This window comes from Bubalus bubalis, chromosome 22, assembly GCF_019923935.1.
Source record: "Bubalus bubalis isolate 160015118507 breed Murrah chromosome 22, NDDB_SH_1, whole genome shotgun sequence".
Classification (NCBI taxonomy): domain Eukaryota; kingdom Metazoa; phylum Chordata; class Mammalia; order Artiodactyla; family Bovidae; genus Bubalus; species Bubalus bubalis.
Genome location: NC_059178.1, coordinates 6,292,959 through 6,314,260, shown reverse-complemented (window position 1 = coordinate 6,314,260; position 21,302 = coordinate 6,292,959). Strand labels below are relative to the sequence as shown.

The 21,302-nt window shown below is 37.7% G+C and overlaps 1 protein-coding gene across 2 annotated transcripts in view; it reads right to left on the bottom strand.

The window, feature by feature from the left end:
• The window catches only part of TXNL1 (thioredoxin like 1), a 43,084-nt gene that overhangs the window by 16,185 nt on the left and 5,597 nt on the right, over window positions 1–21,302 (bottom strand). For both annotated transcript variants that reach the window (XM_006055282.4, XM_006055284.4), the window contains exons 2-3: window positions 16,207–16,303; window positions 14,131–14,304 (exon numbers count right to left, since the gene is read on the bottom strand). In XM_006055282.4, coding sequence (XP_006055344.3) covers window positions 14,131–14,304; window positions 16,207–16,303 — 271 coding nt within the window. The remainder of the gene's footprint in view (window positions 1–14,130; window positions 14,305–16,206; window positions 16,304–21,302) is intronic.

Genomic DNA, 21,302 nt, shown 5'->3' with positions numbered 1-21,302 from the left:
GAAGCCAAAAAGGCAACTAGAGAAATTACCTGCTTCAGTTCAGTTCAGTCGCTCAGTCGTGTCTGACTCTTTGAGACCTCATGAATCGCAGCACGCCAGGCCTCCCTGTCCATCACCAACTCCCGGAGTTCACCCAGACTAACGTCCATCGAGTCAGTGATACCATCCAGCCATCTCATCCTCTGTTGTCCCCTTCTCCTGCCCCCAATCCCTCCCAGCATCAGAGACTTTTCCAATGAGTCAACTCTTCGCATGAGGTGGCCAAAGTACTGGAGTTTCGGCTTTAGCATCATTCATTCCAAAGAAATCCCAGGGCTAATCTCCTTCAGAATGGACCGGTTGGATCTCCTTGCAGTCCAAGGGACTCTCAAGAGTCTTCTCCAACACCACAGTTCAAAAGCATCAATTCTTTGGCACTCAGCTTTCTTCACAGTCCAACTCTCACATCCATACATGACCACTGGAAAAACCATAGCCTTGACTAGACGGACCTTTGTTGGCAAAGTAATGTCTCTGCTTTTGAATATGCTATCTAGGTTGGTCATAACTTTTCTTCCAAGGAGTAAGCGTCTTTTAAATTTTATGGCTGCAGTCACCATCTGCAGTGATTTTGGAGACCCCAAAAATAAAGTCTGACACTGTTTCCACTGTTTCCCCATCTATTTCCCATGAAGTGATGGGATCAGATGCCATGATCTTCGTTTTCTGAATGTTGAGTTTTAAGCCAACTTTTTCACTCTCCACTTTCACTTTCATCAAGACGCTTTTTAGTTCCTTTTCACTTTCTGCCATAAGGGTGGTGTCATCTGCATATCTGAGGTTACTGATATTTTCCCCGGCAATCTTGCTTCTTCCAGCCCAGCATTTCTCATGATGTACTCTGCATAGAAGGTAAATAAGCAGGGTGACAATATACAGCCTTGACGTACTCCTTTTCCTATTTGGAACCAGTGTGTTGTTCCATGTCCAGTTCTAACCGTTGCTTCCTGACCTGCATATAGGTTTCTCAAGAGGCAGGTCAGGTAGTCTGGTATTCCCATCTCGTTCAGAATTTTCCACAGTTTATTGTGATCCACACAGTTAAAGGCTTTGGCACAGTCAATAAAGCAGAAATAGATGTTCTTCTGGAACTCTTGCTTTTTCGATGATCCAGCAGATGTTGGCAATTTGTTCTCTGGCTCCTCTGCCTTTTCTAAAACCAGCTTGAACATCTGGAAGTTCATGGTTTACATATTGCTGAAGCCTGGCTTGGAGAATTTTGAGCATTACTTTACTAGCATGTGAGATGAATGCAACTGTGTGGTAGTTTGAGCATTCTTTGGCATTGCCTTTCTTTGGGACTGGAATGAAAACTGACCTTTTCCAGTCCTATGGCCACTGCTGAGTTTTCCAAATTTGCTGGCAAATTGAGTGCAGCACTTTCACAGCATCATCTTTCAGGATTTGAAATAGCTCAAATGGAATTCCATCACCTCCACTAGCTTTGTTCGTAGTGATGCTTTCTAAGGCGCACTTGACTTCACATTCCAGCATGTCTGGCTCTAGGTCAGTGATCACACAGCATCGTGATTATCTGGGTCGTGAAGATCTTTTTTGTAGTTCTTCTGCGTATTCTTGCCACCTCTTCTTAATATCTCCTGCTTCTGTTAGGTCCATACCATTTCTGTCCTTTATTGAGCTCATCTTTGCATGAAATGTTCCTTTGGTGTCTCTGATTTTCTTGAAGAGATCCCTAGTCTTTCCCATTCTGTTGTTTTCCTCTATTTCTTTGCATTGATCACTGAGGAAGGCTTTCTTATCTCTTCTTGCTAGTCTTTGGAACTCTGCATTCAGATGCTTTTATCTTTCCTTTTCTCCTTTGCTTTTCACTTCTCTTCTTTTCACAGCTATTTGTAAGGCCTCCCCAGATAGCCTTTTTGGTTTTTCCCATTTCTTTTCCATGGGGATGGTCTTGATCCCTGTCTCCTGTACAATGTCACGAACCTCAGTCCATAGTTCATCAGGCACTCTATCTATCTACCTATCAGATCTAGTCCCTTAAATTACCTGCTTATGAAAATGCAAATCAGGAATATCAAAAGGCTATAGCTCCAATTCGTGAGACAGGGACTATTATTGATTATTTGAAGGCTTGTCGCAATCTAGGATCAGAAACTCAAAAGATGCAAATGCTAGCTGAAACAATGGCTGCTGCCTTAAGAAAGGGAAATGAAGGATGCTTTACATGTGGAGGTAAGAACCATTTAAAAAGGGACTGCCCTAAGAAAGCTGGAGGAGGGAGGAGGGAGGAGGGTTCAGGATGGGGTACACGTGTATACCTGTGGCGGATTCATGTTGATATATGGCAAAACCAATACAATATTGTAAAGTTAAATAATAAAATAAAATTTAAAAAAGAAAAAAAAGAAAAGAAAAGTTAGAAAAGAAAAAAAAAAGACCTCCAAAAATCTGCCCTTGCTGCCGTAGAGGAATGCATTGGGCCAAAGACTGTAAATCTAAATTTGACATTGAAGGGAAACCTATTCCGTGAAACCCCAAGCAGGGGACCCTCCAGGTCCCCTTCAACAAAAACCAGGGGCAAATTCCATCTTCTCCCTCAAACCCTCAACACCCGGCAGTGCTGCTGTCAATATACCAGGCCTAAATGACTTTCTCCTTTACCTTCAACCAGTCCCCTCTAGAATACCTACTGGACTTTTTGGACCCCTGCCTCCACAAACCTTCGGTCTTTTACTTGGCAGATCTAGTTTGACTTCTAAAGGAATTACTGTTCACCCTGGAGTAATTGATTCAGATTATAAAGGAGAAATTCAAATTATGATGTCATCTCAGATTTTATGGCAACTCAAAAGGGGGATAAAATTGCTCAATTACTTCTTTTACCTTACATTTCTATTAACACCTCTAATGATGTACGGACAGGCGGATTCGGCAGTACAGATCAAAAACAGCCCTTTTGGATATCATTAGTATCTGAATTTGCCCGACTGACTATAAATATCAAAATTAATGGTAAAAGATTTTCTGGTCTCCTCGACACTGGATCTGATATTACTATTATTTCCAAACATTTATGGCCCAAATCCTGGCCTGTACAAAAAATTTCTTGCCAAATTGCAGGGATTTCTTAAACCAAAGTACAAGAGGTTTATCTGCGTACTCAAATCTATCCATGTGAGGGACCAGAAGGCCAACCTGCAACATTAAGACCTTATGTGATAGATGCACCCCTTAATCTAATAGGAAGGGACTTACTTATGCAATGGGAAACTCAGATATACATTTCACATTTTTCCTAGGGGCCACTGCTCATTTAACAAACAATACAATTATTAAAATAACTTGGAAGAATGACGAGCCTTTTTGGACAGAGCAGTGGCCCCTCACAAAAGAGAAATTATAGGTGGCAAAGGAACTTACAGATACACAACTAGAATTAAAGCATATTGAGGAATCTTGTTCTCCTTGGAACTCTATTTTTGTTATAAAAAAGAAATCTAACAAATGGCATCTCCTAACAGACCTTAGCAAAGTTAATGCATCTATGAAACCTATGGGTGCATTATAACCAGGAATCCATCACCTACCATTATTTCTCAAAATTGGCACATTATTATTATTGATTTACAAGATTGCTTTTTAAATATACCTTTACATCCTTTAGACAGAGAGAGATTTGCTTTTTCTCTCCCTTATCCTAATCATATCAGACCTCAGACCTCATAAACGGTACCAATGGACTGTACTGCCACAAGGGATGATGAATTCTCCCACCATGTGTCAGTACTACGTAGCTAAAGCCCTTGAGCCTGTGAGGAAACAATTTCCTAACTTTCTTGTTATTCACTATATGGATGATACATCGTTTTTGGCTCGATCTATCTTAGAAACTCAACACGTTTGATATAGCTCAACTACGCTTAAAAAATTCTGGATTAATCATTGTCCCTGAAAAAATTTAAACCTTACCATTACTTGGGGTTTGTTAACAGACAACGTATTACTCCCCACCGTACTGATAAATTATCAACCTTAAATGATTTTCAAAAGCTCTTAGGCGATATAAATTGGATTAGACCTTCTTTAGGCATTGCTAATTATCAATTGAATAACCTATTTAATACTTTAAAAGGAGATCCTGATTTAAATAGCCCTTGTTCACATTCTCAAGAGGCACGAGAGGAACTCTATTTAGTGCAAAATAAATTACAAAAACAATTTCTTATGCTCATCAAACTAGATTTACCTCTAGAATTATTTATACTCCCCTCTCTTCATTCTCCCACAGGACTTCTTGCCCAAAAAGAACACCCAGTAGAATGGATCTATACCCGTTTTAGGGGAATAAAGTCACTTACACCCTACCTTGATTTAATTGCTCTAATCATTATCAATGGAAGAAATAGGATTAAAACTCTAATTGGCTCTGATCCTCATAAAACTGTAATACCTATCAATAAATCTCAATTTGAGAACGCATTACAAACTTCTACCGATTTCCAAATAGCTTTTTTGGAATATTTTGGAGACATTTCATTTCATTATCCTTCTGGTAAGCTGTGGAATTTCTTCAAAAATACTGAATTTATTATTTCTCGCATTATCAGCTCACAGCCTATACCACAAGCTGAGGTTTTTTATATAGACGGGACTAAAAGCACCAAAGCTTCATTCTGGTCTCTTAAGGAATATAAAGTCTTTTATAGTAAATTTCATTCTGCTCAACAAAATGAATTATATGCTCTTATTCAATTTATTTGCCTACATCCTTACCCCATTAATATAGTCTCTGACTCTATATATTCAATTTTTGTATTAAAAAATATAGAAACCTCCACCACAAACTCCAATCAACCTATTATTCAACAACTCTTTTTTGAACTACAATCTGTTGTTAGAAACCTCAATTCTCCCATTTATATTACACATATTCAAGCACATTCTTGCCTTCCTGGCCGCATGACTTATGGTACTGAGCAGGCTGATAAAACTGGTTTCCTTTGCTACTCTGAAGGAACACCATGCTCTGCTGCATAACAATGCTGGCTCCCTACACAAGCTATGGACGATCCCATACCGCCAGGCTTAAGAAATTATTAGTAACTGCTCTACTTGTAGACCCCTACATCTTCCACCGATCGCACAAGGTATTAATCCTCGTGGTTTGCAACCTAATGAATGTAACTCATTGCCCTGAACTTTCTCCATTTTCTTTCTTACATGTCTGTATCTACACTAATTCTTTTATTTGGGCCATACCTCTTCGTGGTGAGGCTACACAATACGTTATAACTCACTTATTAGCTTGTTTGCTGTAACGAGAACTCCTAGTTCTATAAAAACAGACAATGGCCCTGCCTATGTTTCTAGACACTTTAAACAATTTTTACAATCTTTTTCTATTAAATATATTACAGGTATTTCTTATAGTCCACAGGCACAAGGCATAGTCAAATGTGTACATCACACACTAAAGTTGCAAATAAAAAAATTAAAAAAAGGGGGAATACACAGGAACACTACTGTCTTCCTTATCTAAAGCAGACTTTACTAGATTCCAACATAAGATATTTTCTAAACCTATAACTATTATTAATACAGCTTTATTTGTTTTAAATTTTTTAAACTTACCACAGGGAGATATCTTAACAAGAGCAGAAAGGCATTTTGAGGAATTGAAGGACACTTCTCTTCCTCTGCCCATTTGGTGCCAAGACAGGTTAATGTAACAACAGAAATCTGGGAAGCTAATCTTACAGGGAAAGGGGTATGCTTGTATTTCCCCAGATGGATCCAACGAACTCACATGGCTTCCTCTTCGGAAGATTCAACCCAAGGGAGCCCCTGGCCTTCAAAATGGAGATGGGACAACAAGGACCCCAGGAGGAAGAAATTCCAATACGGGCCATGGCGGCTCTAAAGATCTCCAGGAAGCGCCGCCCTTGGAGGCATCAACCTTCCAATCTCCCCACTTGGGGACAAATAAAAACCCTTACTAATGGAGCTGAAAATTTGGTCTCTCAACAGGAATGCCTCGGAGTCCTGAATATATTCTCCTGGCAATGCTCAGTCTCTTGACCTGTGCCTCCCCTGTTCGAGCTTTAACTAATCATACTTACTGGGCTTACATATCCAACGCCCCTCCTACTACAGGTGGTCGAATGGACAGAGAGAGGACCAATCGTTTCAACTAATGACTCTATACATATGCCTTCTCCCTAGAGCATTATAGGGCCCTCACACCCTGAAGAAGAAGGAAAACTAATTAATATTTCTCTAGGTTACGAAGGGCTTCCTTTGTGCATGGGCCCAGCAGAATTATGCATAAATGTTAGCCAACAAACTTGGGCTTTCGCCCTGCCTCCCCAAAAGGATTTTTGGATGTTGTTTGGATTATTTACTGCCCTTTCTTTGTCTGTGAACCATGTTTATACTACTGAGACTTGAGGGAAAGAGTTAGGGAAAGAACAAAGAACATTATGCAAAGGGTTTACTTATAAGAACTTTACACATACTCCTGTTCCTTGGGACAAATGTCAAGCCAAAACAGGAAAATTGTTTGGGGCTAAATCATCCAATTGTTGATTGGGGACCCCGTGGTATGTGGTTATCTAACTGCTCAGAAGATGTTAACAGCTCTATGTGTGACTATGCTACTCAAGTGGCATGGAAAATTAATGACACTACAATGGAGCATTACCATGACAAAGGACTTCTTGGGTGGCTTGATGGTGGATTAGCCCCACCTCATCCTAGGATCATCCTCAATAAACAGAGTGGGCCTGAACAATGGGACATTTGGAAACTTGTTGCACTGAAGAACTTGGGACTTGGACCGGATATTTCACAGGGACAAGTCGTAGTCATAATAACTATTTCTTTCGCTATAATCAGTCATATTTTATATAGGCCTGTGTCCCACTTCCTTTTGTTATAGCCATAGGAAATTTACAATTTAATAAGACTTTACGTTCAGTAACTTGTATTAATTGCAAACTATATACTTGTCTTAACTCCTCTCTTTAATAAATGATTCCCTTTTGATTCTTCGATCTCAATGAAATTTGTGGTTATCAATAAATCTCCAACGACCCTGGGAAGATGGTCCCATGGCTGGACTTGCTTCCAGATTACTTACTAAACTGCTCCAACGATCTAAACGATTCGTTGGATGGCTGATCCTTGGCATTTTGGGGTTAACAGCCATTTGCACCACTGCTGCCGTCGCTGGCGCTGCTTTACATACCACGATTCAAACACATAATTTTATCCAAAATTGGACTGAAGATGCTCATAATATGTGGGCTACTCAGGCTCAGGTAGATGAGGGTATTCAAGAGGAAATACAGGAACTAAAAACAGCCATCAAATGGGTCGGAGATCAATTAAAAGATTTGCAAAAGCAAGTAATACTAAAATGTGATTGGAATTCTACTCAATTTTGTGTTGCTGCTGCTGCTGCTGCTAAGTCACTTCAGTCGTGTCCGACTCTGTGTGACCCCATGGACTGCATGCAGCCTACCAGACTTCTCCGTCCATGGGATTCTCCAGGCAAGAACACTGGAGTGCGTTGCCATTTCCTTCTCCACAATTTTGTGTGTGTGTTACTCCTGTTCATTTCAATCACAGTGCCTACAACTGGGAACAAATCAAATTTCATTTACAAAACATACATGATAATGCCTCTCTGAATGTACAATTACAGCAAAATGAAATCTTTGAAACCTTTTATAAACGTCTGACCTCTTCCACTAATTTAGAAACTTTATCTGAACAACTAGTTGATCAATTATCTGGACTAGACCCACTAGGATGGTTTCAAAGTATTACCCACAGCATTGGGTCTGGAACTGTAAATTTGGTGATTGTCTTGGTAATTATATTTGTTATTTATCATTGCCTTTCTATAAAGTTGGTTAATACTAAACAAACTCAATTGGTCAGGACCTTTCTTACAAATATAATAAAATAGGGGGAATTGTCAGGAAGCATTTAACAGGAGGCTTCCTATGTGCTGTTTTGGATCTGTCATGAATCCTCTGTTCCTTATTAATTCCTGAATATTCAGGAATTAAGAGGGGTGGCAAACCGCTCCGGGGCTGAGGAATGCATGCATTTCCTTTGTTAGTTTTCCCATATGGTGATAAGTAACTATTTACCACCCTCTTCCTTTTTATGAACCATTCGGTAAAAATGATTATTTACAACCCTCTCTCTTTGATATGGATTGCCTCATATTTCCTTGATAATTTGTAAGTCTGGACTTTTGATCTTTATCTTTGCTGAAAATAGCTACCTGGAAGGTATACCTTCAAGCTACATTAAAGACAGTGTATATACCCACACTATGTTGAATAAAACATCTTTGCTCCATCAGAGCTTGGGTCCCCGTGTCTGTCTTTCTTTCTCTCTCTCTTTCTCTCCACCCAGCTAATTCTCTGGAGCATAGAAACCTGTCGTGTTCACTCTCCTGCCTGGGCTTCTAAGACCCTCTCGAGAGGGCTCCTGGTGCCTTCATGAGCAACACAAGCCCTGTGTCAAGGACTTTACTGGTTTTCTGCGCAAACCAGGGAATATCAGCCTCTCTCTCTCTTTTCCTTTCTTATCGTCGACTCCGGACCAGCGGGTTCCAGTCCAGTACAGGAGCTCAACAGAGAAGCCAGCGCAGCGAGAGCCACGCAGCACAGCTAGAGTAGCGCCTGCCCAGTGTAGCCAGAGACAAGCCAGCACAGCGGCACAGACCCAGTACAGCCAAATGTAAACAAACAAAAAATTCTTAAATGCTTTTCCCGCATATTAGTAGATCATGATTCTTCTGCTCTAGATTGCTGGATTTTGTTTACTTATATTTTATTTAAGATTTTTACACCAATATTCCTAACTGGAACTGGTTGGTAACTTTTTTTTTGTACAAACTCTGTCAGATTCTGGGATCAATGTCATACTTCAAAAATAAATTTGGAAGTTTTCTCTTTTGATATGGTCTTAAGTAACTCAGTAACACTAGACTACCTGATCTTTATAGAGATTTGCTAGAATTTCCCTGTGAAGACATCCTGGTATTTATGGAAGAGCTCTGTTACTATTTTCTCTATTTCCTCAGTGGTGACTGATCTATTAAGGAGTTCTGCTTCTAGAGGAATTGATTTTGATAAACTATTTTTCTAGAAAAGTATCCATTTCTTTGACTAAACAAGAACTGCTTTAAAGTTTACCAAGTAATAAAATCAAGTTTACCAAGTATCAGTTGCATGTTCTATCAGTCTTCATTAATAATACTAATATATACGCTAATACATGTGTATACAGTTCTGAAAGACGAAAGAAACAAATTTTTACAGGTCAAATAATTATCAATATGGTAAAAATTCATTAGAATAGACCCTTAATTATCTACAGACTAGCCTAAATGCTTACAAAGCCAAAATATTCTATTATATTAAATGTTATACTGCATTAGATGTTAAATATATTAGTCAGGGTAACATATTGTAACTAATTCAAAAAGAGAGGTAGGAAGAAAAGGAGCATTACAGAGCCAAGTTCTACTTCTATATTATTCTGAACTCCATAAACATGTCTTGAAAATGTGACAAAAACTTACAAACATTTAAATGTCTACCATCCTACCATGATGCCTCTTCATACTGTATGTAGGATCAAGACCTCAAGCTTGAAGGCAACATTGCAGTCATACTTCCAATACTTTAATGATGAAAATAAACTAAATAAATTATTTAAATAGTTTTTTAATTTATCTTGGGACACAAAATAAGTAGTGTAGTTGAACAGTTGCATTAAGTGCTCTGTTAGTCAACACTGTCTGGGACAAACTGGCCTAATATTATATATTTGATATAATTGCAAATTTACATATTCTGGAAACATGTTATTGGAAATAAATATTACTACTTATGCAATCAACTTGCCAATACTGAGGAAAGAATCATGAGAAAACAATCTCATAAATCCAGATTGTGGGACAGTGCATAAGACAGATGGTCCAGACCTGCACTGTACAATGAGACAGCCATTAGCCACATGTGTCAATTTAAAATTAATTAAAAATAGATAAAATTGAAAATTCACTGCCTCAGATGCCCTAGTCACATAAAAAATGCCACATATGTCTAGCAGCTATTGTAGTAGACTGGTGCTGTTTTAAACTTTTCAAAAAGGCAGTCATGAAAGAAAAAAAGGTATAGAGAAGTTTCTAGACTAAAGAACACTAAAGAGACTGACAAAAGCAATGCATGACCCTCCCAAAATCACTGCAGATGGTGACTGCAGTCATGAAATTAAAAGACGCTTACTCCTTGAAAGGAAAGTTATGACCAACCTAGACAGCATATTCAAAAGCAGATATTACTTTCCAACAAAGGTCCGTCTAGTCAAGGCTATGGTTTTTCAGTGGTCATGTATGGATGTGAGAGTTGGGACTGTGAAGAAAGCTGAGCGCCGAAGAATTGATGCTTTTGAACTGTGGTGTTGGAGAAGACTCTTGAGAATCCCTTGGACTGCAAGGAGACCCAACCAGTCCATCCTAAAGGAGATCAGTCCTGGGTGTTCACTGGAAGGACTGATGTTAAAGCTGAAACTCCAATACTTTGGCCACCTCACGTGAAGAGTTGACTCATTGGAAAAGACTCTGATGCTGGGAGAGACTGGGGGCAGGAGGAGAAGGGGTTGACGGAGGATGAGATGGCTGGATGGCATCACTGACTCGATGCACATGAGTTTGGGTGAACTCCGGGAGTTGCTGATGGACAGGGAGGCCTGGTGTGCTGTGATTCGTGGGGTCGCGGAGTCAGACACGACTGAGCAACTGAACTGGGGAAAAAAAGCTATGAAGTACATTTCAGAGACAATTAAGGAAATTTTAATATAAGCTGTACATTACGGCAACCCACTCCAGTGTTCTTGCCTGGAGAATCCCAGGGACAGGGGAGCCTGGTGGGCTTCTGTCTATGGGGTTGCACAGAGTCAGACAGGACTGAAGTGATTTAGCAGCAGCAGCAGCAAGTGTATCAATGTTAAATTTCTTAGAAGTGATAATGGCATCATGGTTATACCAGAGAATGTCCTTATTCTTAGGAACTACGTGCTGAAATATTTACACATGAACCATCATGATGTTTATAACTTATTTTGCAAATGATGCCGCAAAAACAAAAGCAAATACATACATACTAAAGATAGAACAAAAACAGCAAAACATTCACAACTGATGAGCGTAAGTGAATGGTATGCATGTTTGTAGTACACAGTCAACTTTTTTCGTTTGACTATATTTCACCTATTATTTTAGGGGAGGAAGGGATGGAATCCAACAGGAGACAGACAGGAGTTACAAAAAGCTCTTCATGCTTCAAGTTTTTGGTTAAATATCTATCCTACCTACTACGTAAATTAGGGGCATTCATGTTCTATTTATTTTGATGAATGTGACAAATTTGTAGACCAAAACCTACAGTTAGGATGTTGGAATACTGAAATACACTAACGAGCCTTAAGACTTAAACAAAACACACGCAAATATGCGTTTGATTCCGGAATGCCCAGCATGCAAACTTCTTAAGAGGGAGACTTGATACAGCTAGCCCCCTCATGCTATTTGAAGCCATACAAGGTACACTTAGCAAATATGGGAAAGAAAAAAATAGAAATGTTTAACATTTTTCCAATTCAGTAAACATATTAAAAACCAAAAGTCATTATTTTTATAAAAATACTGCCTTCTTGGAGAAGGAAATGGCAACGCACTCCAGTGTTCTTGCCTGGAGAATCCCAGAAACGGAGGAGCCTTGTGGGCTGCCGTCTATGGGGTTGCACAGTCGGACATGACTGAAGAGACTTAGCAGCAGCAGCAACTGCCTTCTTAAAAGAATCTTTTTGATTCTTAACTTTTTGAGTATCATGTTCTACATCTTTTGCAATATTTCAACTCTCCCTAGAAGACATACCTATTTCTTTAACTCTGGCTCCAGTCAAATCACGAGTTTCAAAACTGTAGCATGTGTGAAATCAGTAGTTATATAGCCTTTCAGTGTTAAAACCTAATGACAGAAAGTCTTTAGTCTAAGGAACCCAATCTTTTTTTAAAATTGTGAATATATTTTTGCATGCTTCTATTTAAATCTACTTTAAGACACAGGTTTTCATTCAGTTTCCATTTATGTTGTAAAAACAATAATGTTCTGAGAACAGACTACCAGTTTTAAACATTGAATAACCCCGCAAGATCTACAGTTCAAAACTTTTGCAGTCTTGACACCTGATGGAAAAAAATGAAACTGTTTTTTACAGTTTTTCAGTGTATTCATAACATCTAGATGAAAACTAAATTTAATTTACTTATTAAAACTTTATTTTTTCCTGCTTATTTCCAACCAAAACCCAAACCCTGATATCACACTCAGCTGATGTAAAGAACAGAGCATTCCTACAGTTAAGCACCCAGACTGTTGTGCCCATAAGACTTCTTCATGCAAAAATCCTTAGTAATAAAGGAAAAAATACAAAGAGGTAAACACAACAGTTTACAAGTCAAATGATTTCTAAAATTTTCCAAAAGGTGTCACAACCCTGACTTATACATGCTCATACTTTCTAATTGAATATTACCATTTCAAATTATTATATCATAGTTCTAGTTTAAATAAATATTCGTTATTAAAATTCCTTAACTTTTTTGAGGACATAACCCTGCCACTCACACATATAAAAAGAACTGCTCCTATTTACCTACCTACAAAGTCTCCTTATTCAACATGAATTTAGGAGCCTTACGGAAAGACTGGCAGCCCCGTTACAGCTCTGTTTTATTGCACTTGGTATACATGCTTTCATATACTAGCTTTAATTTGAGGTAACACTTACCTTTTAAAAATTCATTTTTAATCTGCCAATACATTTACTTTATAACAAGCAAAATTAAAAAAATATATATATACATATATATCTTTTGCTATGTATGATTTACTAATTTGCATAAACAAGTCAGCCACCATGAAGTAGCTACTTTTGAATTTTACTTTCCTTCTCAAATAGCTCTCATATGATAGATACAAATTATAACTATTCATGTTATATATGAATATATATAATTCCAAAGTTTCAAAAACTTTGGAATTCTTAAGTCATCAAGCTATTATTCAAAATAATTCTTAAAAATTTTAAAATATATGCAATACTAAAGTCACATTTGGTTCCAAAATAAAATCAGTAACTAGAATTTTTAAATACGAGTGCCAGAAAATAGGGGGTATATTTAAAAAGAGAGAAAACTTTAAAAACTGGTAGAAAGGAAATTCAGTATGTTAACAGTCATACATTAAAATTTATGTGTCATTTTACATAGTTGTCAAAAAGTCCAATGCAAACTTCTTCACTTTTGGGGGAAAAATAGTAAAAATCAAATGTTTAAAAGTGGCGATTAAAATAGTTCAGAAAGCAGATTAAAAACAGGTGGCAAATAAAATTAGAAGACGGACTTCCCTGGTGGCCCGGTGGCTAAGATGCCACGCTCCCAATGCAGAGGGCCCAGGTTCATTCCCTGGTCAGGGAACTAGATCCCACTTGCCACAACTAAAGATCCTGTGAGCTGCAACTGAGACCTGGTGCAGCCGAATAAATAAAAATAAGTATTAAACAAAAAGAGAGAAAAAATTTTGAAAAAAAATTAGGAGAAGAAATTTTGGGAAAAGTTTATGATGGGGACTTAAGGGTATAATGGGCTTTCCAGGTGGCGCTAGTAGTAAAGAACCTGCCTGTTAGCGCAAGAGACGAGGGTTTGATCCCTGGGTCAGGAAGATTCCCCTGGAGAAGGGAATGGAAACTCACTCCAGTACTCTTGCCTGGAGAATCCAAGGACAGAGGAGCCTGGTGGGCTACGGTCCATAGGGTCACAAAGAGCTGGACACGACTGAAGTGACTTAGCACACATACAAGTAAGGTTATAATACATATTACACAGACAAAACCCAATAGTCAGCTACTGAATTCATCTTTAAAGTTCTCACTGAAAAGTATTCTTAACTAGTGAAAGACAAAACATGAAAAGAGTAAATTTCATTTCAACCAAATAATGACAAACGCAAGTGACATCATTTCACTTCTAAGATCACATACATAGCCTTTTGGAATATCGGTGTCCTCGTTGCTCCCAGGGTCGTTCTCTAAGTGCTGCTTGATTTTTTCCTCTAGTCCCACAGCATCGGCTCCTTGATACTGATCAATTCTCACTTTGTTTCGAAAAAACAGAAATGTAGGTGTTGCTGATATATTGTTGGTGGCAGCTGTTCCCTAGAATTGTCAAGTTAGACAGCATTACAAATTAATCTTAAACTACTCGGAATATTCACTCTGCATCTGTATGGAAGTTAAACATCACAAACATGAACTAAAAACATGTAAAATAACTTACTCCTAACTGTTACTTAAGAAAGAGCAAGCCTATTCTTAAAGGTCACAACTATATTACCCACATGTCCACACTGAAGAATAGCCCCGTATTTTTATGTTTTAGTGTTAAAGGCTTCATTCATTCATTCATTCAGGAGAACAATCAGTTTCCAGTACAGAAACTGCACTTGACAAAACCAGATACTTCTCTCATAAGCACAGATTATTTCTCAAATGGAGAAACCCAGAAGGGTATTGAGATTTGTCAACATAAAAAGTACACATGTGAAAAAACAGCAGCACATCTGTCCATGAAACATCCTCATCTAGTTTTACTCTTAAAGAAATGACTTCTGGTCTCCCATCAAAAACACTGCAACTGGTATCTTTTCAAATTCTGCTCCAACTCCATGATATTATAAGACTAGCCACCAAATGAAAATTAGTTAACCACTGATTTCATGGTTTAAGCTCTTCATGAGAAGTGTAAAGAACACAAGTAAAATAAATATGTCCTCTTGCATATTCTAACGCCAGGAAGAGGTATGACTATTTAAAAAAAAACAAAAGCATCAAGTTTACAGAGACGTTTTCTCTAAACCTTGTAAGTGGGAAAAAAAGAAGACTAGTGCCATCCAAAAGAAATACACAAATGTGAGCTGTACATGAAATTTAAAATTTTCTAGAATCCACAAACAAAGAAGTAAAGAGCAACAAGTGAAATTCATTTTAGCAACCTGTGTTGTAAATCCAAATATGCACTTTAACATATAGTCGATATAAAAGTTAATGACATATTTTACATTTTTTTTTGTTCATATTAAGCCTTCAAAATCCTATATGCATTTTACACTCACAGCACAACTCAATTTGGACTTGCCATATTTCAAGTGCTCATTTCAACTCACTACATGTGGCTACCATACAGGACGACACAGCTTCAGAAGACAGCACTTCCAGATTAGAGACGCAGAATACTGATATTAAGGCCAGAGCTACTGTCCAGCAGCATGTGACCAGAGTACTAAACAATGAACATGGAACACAGAGTTTGCACCAAATCCCCAAACTGCTTACCTATGTAACATTTAAGATTTTTGTTTTTTCAACCCAGAAATGCAAAGGCAAAAGCCTCAATGGAAAAAAAAAAAAAAAAGCCACTACAGAGTCAAGATTCTCAGTCAAGATTACACTTTTGTAGTCTTCTGTGTTGCAAGAAGCCTTCAAAAACTTTTCTGGCACAACCACTCTTTCATATTACACACACGTGAACGGAGAGCTGTCACCCAGCCATGCCAACCAAGTAAGTGGGGCAACCCACCGACCTGTGGCTCAATCAGCAGCAATCGATGTTTTAAACTTTCTGTTGAGTATGCAGCTTTGGAGCTAAGGTCATAAAATGATCAATTCAAATCAAACTCTAACCAAGAATTCTCTCCCATGGGTTTTTAACCAAACAATGTGTCAACAGTATAAGATAAGATATAATTCCAGATTTGCAAAAAAATAAAGAAATGTAAAATAGAACAGCCAAGTGACCTACTAAGTTTAACAACATACTATTAGTTTTATATCAAAAAATATTAATATAAACAAACTCAGAAGCAATTAATATCAGACTACTTTTCTTAACTAATACAGCCATAACAACACTTGCATTCACCACTGCAAGACAGATATCATCCTACCTCCAAATAAACAAGTACTTAGTACATAAAGAGATAAATAAAGGATGATATTAATGTGAATTTCAAGCCAATTTGTAAATTTTCAAAAAATTTTAAAAGGGCCCTCTTGCCTTACCTGACACTGATGTACATCTACTTCCAAGAAAACTGCCTGTGGATACTTATTACTCATAGAACTGAATGCTGGGGCAATCCTTAAACACGGTCCACACCTATGAAAAACATAAGAGATACTTTGTAAGTAAGATAACACCAAAGATTATACTAATTTACACTCTAAAGATTTCGTCAATTAAAACATAAAATTAAAAAGTTCTGATCATCTTGTCTTTAGACTTTCTCTTTCCACTGTATTATTTAGACAAATGCTTACAATAGTATCACACTACCTTAATGACTACAGATTTATATTGTCTTTAAGTCTAATAGTGTTATATTCCAGCTTTCTTCTCACTGAAAGAAATTAAAGGCTAAATAAATACAGGAATATACTACACTTATGAATTGGAAAACTCAATACTGTCAAGATGTCAAGTCTCCTCAATTTGATATTTAAAGTCAATGTAAAATTCTAACAGGTTTTTTTTGAGAAATTAACAACTTTAAATTCTAAAATTTATAGGGAAATATCAAGGATAGCCCAGGCAGTCTGGGGTTCAAAGCTGAAGGAATTCCATTACCAGATACTAAAAACTACCAAGAAGCTTTATAAGTTAAGAGTATAAAGGATAAACAAACTCACCAACTTTAAAAAAATGTTCAAAAGTAGACCCATCCCATACACAGTAACCTAACTTTTGAAAGAGCTGACACAGTAGTACAGTGGAGAAAAGACAGTCTTTTCAATACGCATTGCTGAGTCAAAATGGATACCCACCTGGGGATAAAAAATGACTAACTCACCATGTACACAAAAATCAATTCCAGATGGATTATAGATCTAAATGTGAAAGGTAAAACTACGGTTTTAGGGTAAAAAAATACAGAGAATACTTTGAAAACCTTGAGTAAGCAAAAATTTATTTCTTAAAACACTGAAAGCACTAAAGAGAAAAAGGAAGAACTGATATTTGGGGATATACTTGATAAGCTGGAAAATATTACGCTTAAGACCTTTTGTTCATTAAGATAACAAAGGTGAAAAGAGAAACCACAGACTGGTAAAAAAAAAAAGTGTAAAACATATCAAACATACGACTTATACCTCTGATATGTAAACAAGCACTTACAAATCAATAAGAAGACTGTTATCCAAAAGAAAAAAAGAGTTCTCTTGAATAGGACAAATGAGGTTATCCAAGCAGTCAGTAGGAGAAGGCAATGGCACCCCACTCCAGTACTCTTGCCTGGAGAATCCCAGGGACAGGGAAGCCTGGTGGGCTACCGTCTATGGGGTCACACAGAGTCGGACACGACTGAAGTGACTTAGCAATAGCAAAAAAAAAGCAGTCAGTAAATAGAAAAAGACTTCCTCAGTCACTAAGGAAACAAAGGATGTGCAAATTAAAGCTACTCCCACTAAGACAGCTCAAACAAAGAAGGAAGCACAGTCAAGAACTTGGAGCAAATGACCCGTTAGTGACGGTGCAAATGGGTATAACCACTTTACCGGGTAAGAAAGGAAACTGAAGTTACCTGTTAAAGTAAGATTTATGCCTACCAATGACCATGTCCAGGGTATACAAAACAGAAATATCTGCATATGTTTGCCTTTAGGGCATATGAAAAAATATTGGTAGAAGTAACATTTCTAATGGCCAAAAACTGGGTATCACCCAAGTTCCTCTCAATAACAGAATGAGTAAACTAACTGTAGTTAATCACACACTGGAATACTATATAACAATGAAAATGACTGATGCAAAACCTTGTGCCAAAACATAAATGAACCTCACAAATAACACTGAGAAAATAAGTATAGTCTATTATTCCACTTAGTTCAGTTCAGTTCAGTCGCTCAGTCGTGTCCGACTCTTTGCGACCACATGAATTGCAGCATGCCAGGCCTCCCTGTCCATCACCCAGAGTTCACCCAGACTCACGTCCATCGAGTCAGTGATGCCATCCAGCCATCTCATCCTCTGTCGTCCCCTTCTCCTCCTGCCCCCAAATCCCTCCCAGCATCAGAGTCTTTTCCAATGACTCAACTCTTTGCATGAGGTGGCCAAAGTACTGGAGTTTCAGCTTTCGCATCATTCCTTCCAAAGAAATCCCAGGGCTGATCTCCTTCAGAATGGACTGGTTGGATCTCCTTGAAGTCCAAGGGACTCTCAAGAGTCTTCTCCAACACCACAGTTCAAAAGCATCAATTCTTCGGCACTCAGCTTTCTTCACAGTCCAACTCTCACATCCATACATGACCAGAGGAAAAACCATAGCCTCGACTAGACGAACCTTTGTTGGCAAAGTAATGTCTCTGCTTTTGAATATGCTATCTAGGTTGGTCATAACTTTCCTTCCAAGGAGTAAGTGTCTTTTAATTTCATGACTACAGTCACCATCTGCAGTGATTTTGGAGCCCAAGAAAATAAAGTCTGACACTGATTCCACTTATATACAGTTCAAATACAGGTAAAATAAATCAATGGTATTATAAATCAAAACAAGTCACTTTTGTTAGTGACAGGATAGGGCATGAGAGATATTTTGAGAGGTTAGTAATGTTCCATTTGTCCAGAAGGTAAACAAACATGCGTGTGTATTCAGTTTGTGAAAATTCTCTGAACTGTATATTTATCCTTGTGTACTATGTATATTTCAATGAAAGTTCCAAAAAATTAAAATTAAGAAAAATCTTGGCTTTAACAGACAGGAACACAAGGAAAAGCAGATTCTAAAGCACAAGATGTTCAAATTCACAAATGTTCAAACTCAAGTTGTGATTCTCTTTCCATTCTTAATATTTTAATCAGCATTTTCATCTTTTGCCATCTTTAAGACTCACAGCTACAAGAAAATAACTATTAATTTCTTAAATACTAAACTTGATGCTTCTGAAAATAAATTTTTGGATCTAACAATTTTAGGCCCTGAGACTAAATTTTAAAGGAACAAACATTTACAGTTGATGAAATCTATCTTTAGGTTAGCAAAATACTACTGGCTTTTAATCAGTCTTAAACATTATGGATAGGAGTACACACTGGTAGATCCTTTTTGAAGGGCCACTTGGTCATTATCTGCCAACTTTAAATGACCACAATTAAAGATTCAACAACCTTTACTCCTAAAAGTCAATCCTATCTTAACAATCAATTTCACAATAATACATATAAAGAAGTTCAATGAAACATCTGAAATAGTTTTTAAAGATAGAAATAATCTAAATGACAATCAATAGAAAAATATTTTTAGAAATTATAATATATAAAATAAGTTATGATATATGGTACAACATAAGGAAACAGAGCCAGTATTTTGTAGTATCTATAAACGGAGTGTGATCTTTAAAAACTGTGAATTACCATATGGTACATTGTAACTTATATAATACTATGTATCAACTATACTTCAACAGCAACAACAAAAATTATGACACATTCACACCAGGGGATAAGGATAAACTGTACTGTTCAAAAGAAAACTTAAGTCTCACAAAAAAATGTTCTCTGTGACCACATTTAACACACGCCTTTATATACGTATCTACATGTTATATACGTATACAAACACATACTTACAACTTAGGTGTGTCACACAATAAACTACTACTTCTGAAAAATGGGATTGGAAAGGAAGAGAAAGTTTAGGGGAGACTTTCAGAACTGCCTATACTCCTGCATCCTCCAGTTTCTCTGACAGTTATTTTCCTTTTACGATAGTGAATAAACTGACAGTAGGCGATTGAGTGTTTGCTGCATGTAAACAGAGGTCACAGGAGAAGCGCAAGCATCACGCTGTGTCACAGAATACACCTGGCATACGCACAGTATCAGAGTTTCTCATTCCTGAAAAATCCTCCTTTCTGCAGAAGCATGTGCCCAAAATAAGAAGGCTTATGGAAAAAATAAGACTGGTGTCAGTCATTTAAATCCATGCAACTTTGTAAACATATTCCTACGAAAAAACAGCAACTGGTACTCAGGAAATACCTGAGGCAGGAGCCTCAGACCTAGAGGCTACCTCAGGGGACATTTAAATTGTACAAAAACGATCAAATGGAAGTGCTTGCTGTATTATAGGTGCTGTGAGAATCAGATGCAAGGGAAGCTCGGAGCCAGCAGGGCGGCCAGCCAGGCAGGGGATAGGAGGAAGGACAAGACAAGACAGACCTCTGCTGGGGAACCAGGGCTAGGAGCTGAGGCCCAGGTTTAACTTTATTAATTTAGACTTAAACAGATCCTGAAAGGGAGCCTGCCTTTGTGGCTGAGGGCTTTTCTGCTTCCTGTTACAGGCTCTATTCCTATTCCTGCCCCTCACTACCTAAGAAAAATACTAGAATATTAACACAACCTCCACCCTTGTATGGACATCATCACTCCACTCATCAATCATGTATGAGCTAACGTGAAGCTAAACAGACTGCAAAATAATGACTGTCTTGAAAATAAATGTTCCCTTTCAAAATTTAACCTTATCTCAATCCTCTGTTTAATTTAGTTAGCTGTCGTGTAAGATGGAACGTCTTATATGATGTCTTTAGTCAAAAATCAAAATAAGTCACAGAACACAGAAGCACATAAATATACAGCAGCATACTTTCACATTATAATCACTCAAGTGAAATTACCTGCTATTTTAATAAGGTCCTTGCTCACCACTAGCATCTAAAGGTAAACTTAAACTTCCAAAATTAGCTGAGCTCACAAACAAATCATTTGAGTTCTCTGGAAAACAGGAAGGGACTAGATTCCTCAAGGGCCTTTCCCATCTCTAGAACATTATGCCCCCCAACATGCCTAAATTTCAGGACTGTACTTTTTTGACTTTGCAAAGCCCTTAATTTGAAGCCCTTAGATAGTAGATAACCTCAGTACCTTTGAACTTGCAAGAGACCAGGGACCATCTAGTCCAGAGATTTAAAGAAAGAAAAAAAAAAGGTTATTTTTCCACCTCTGAACTCTTTGATGGAAAACTTACCTGTTAGATCCAGTATGTAAGAACTAAACTCACAAAGCCGAAACTTTAAAATTGACCTAACAGAACACAATTATTTGATAAGAGGCAAATGCCAGAAAGGAGAAGGAAATGGCAACCCACTCCAGAAATTTT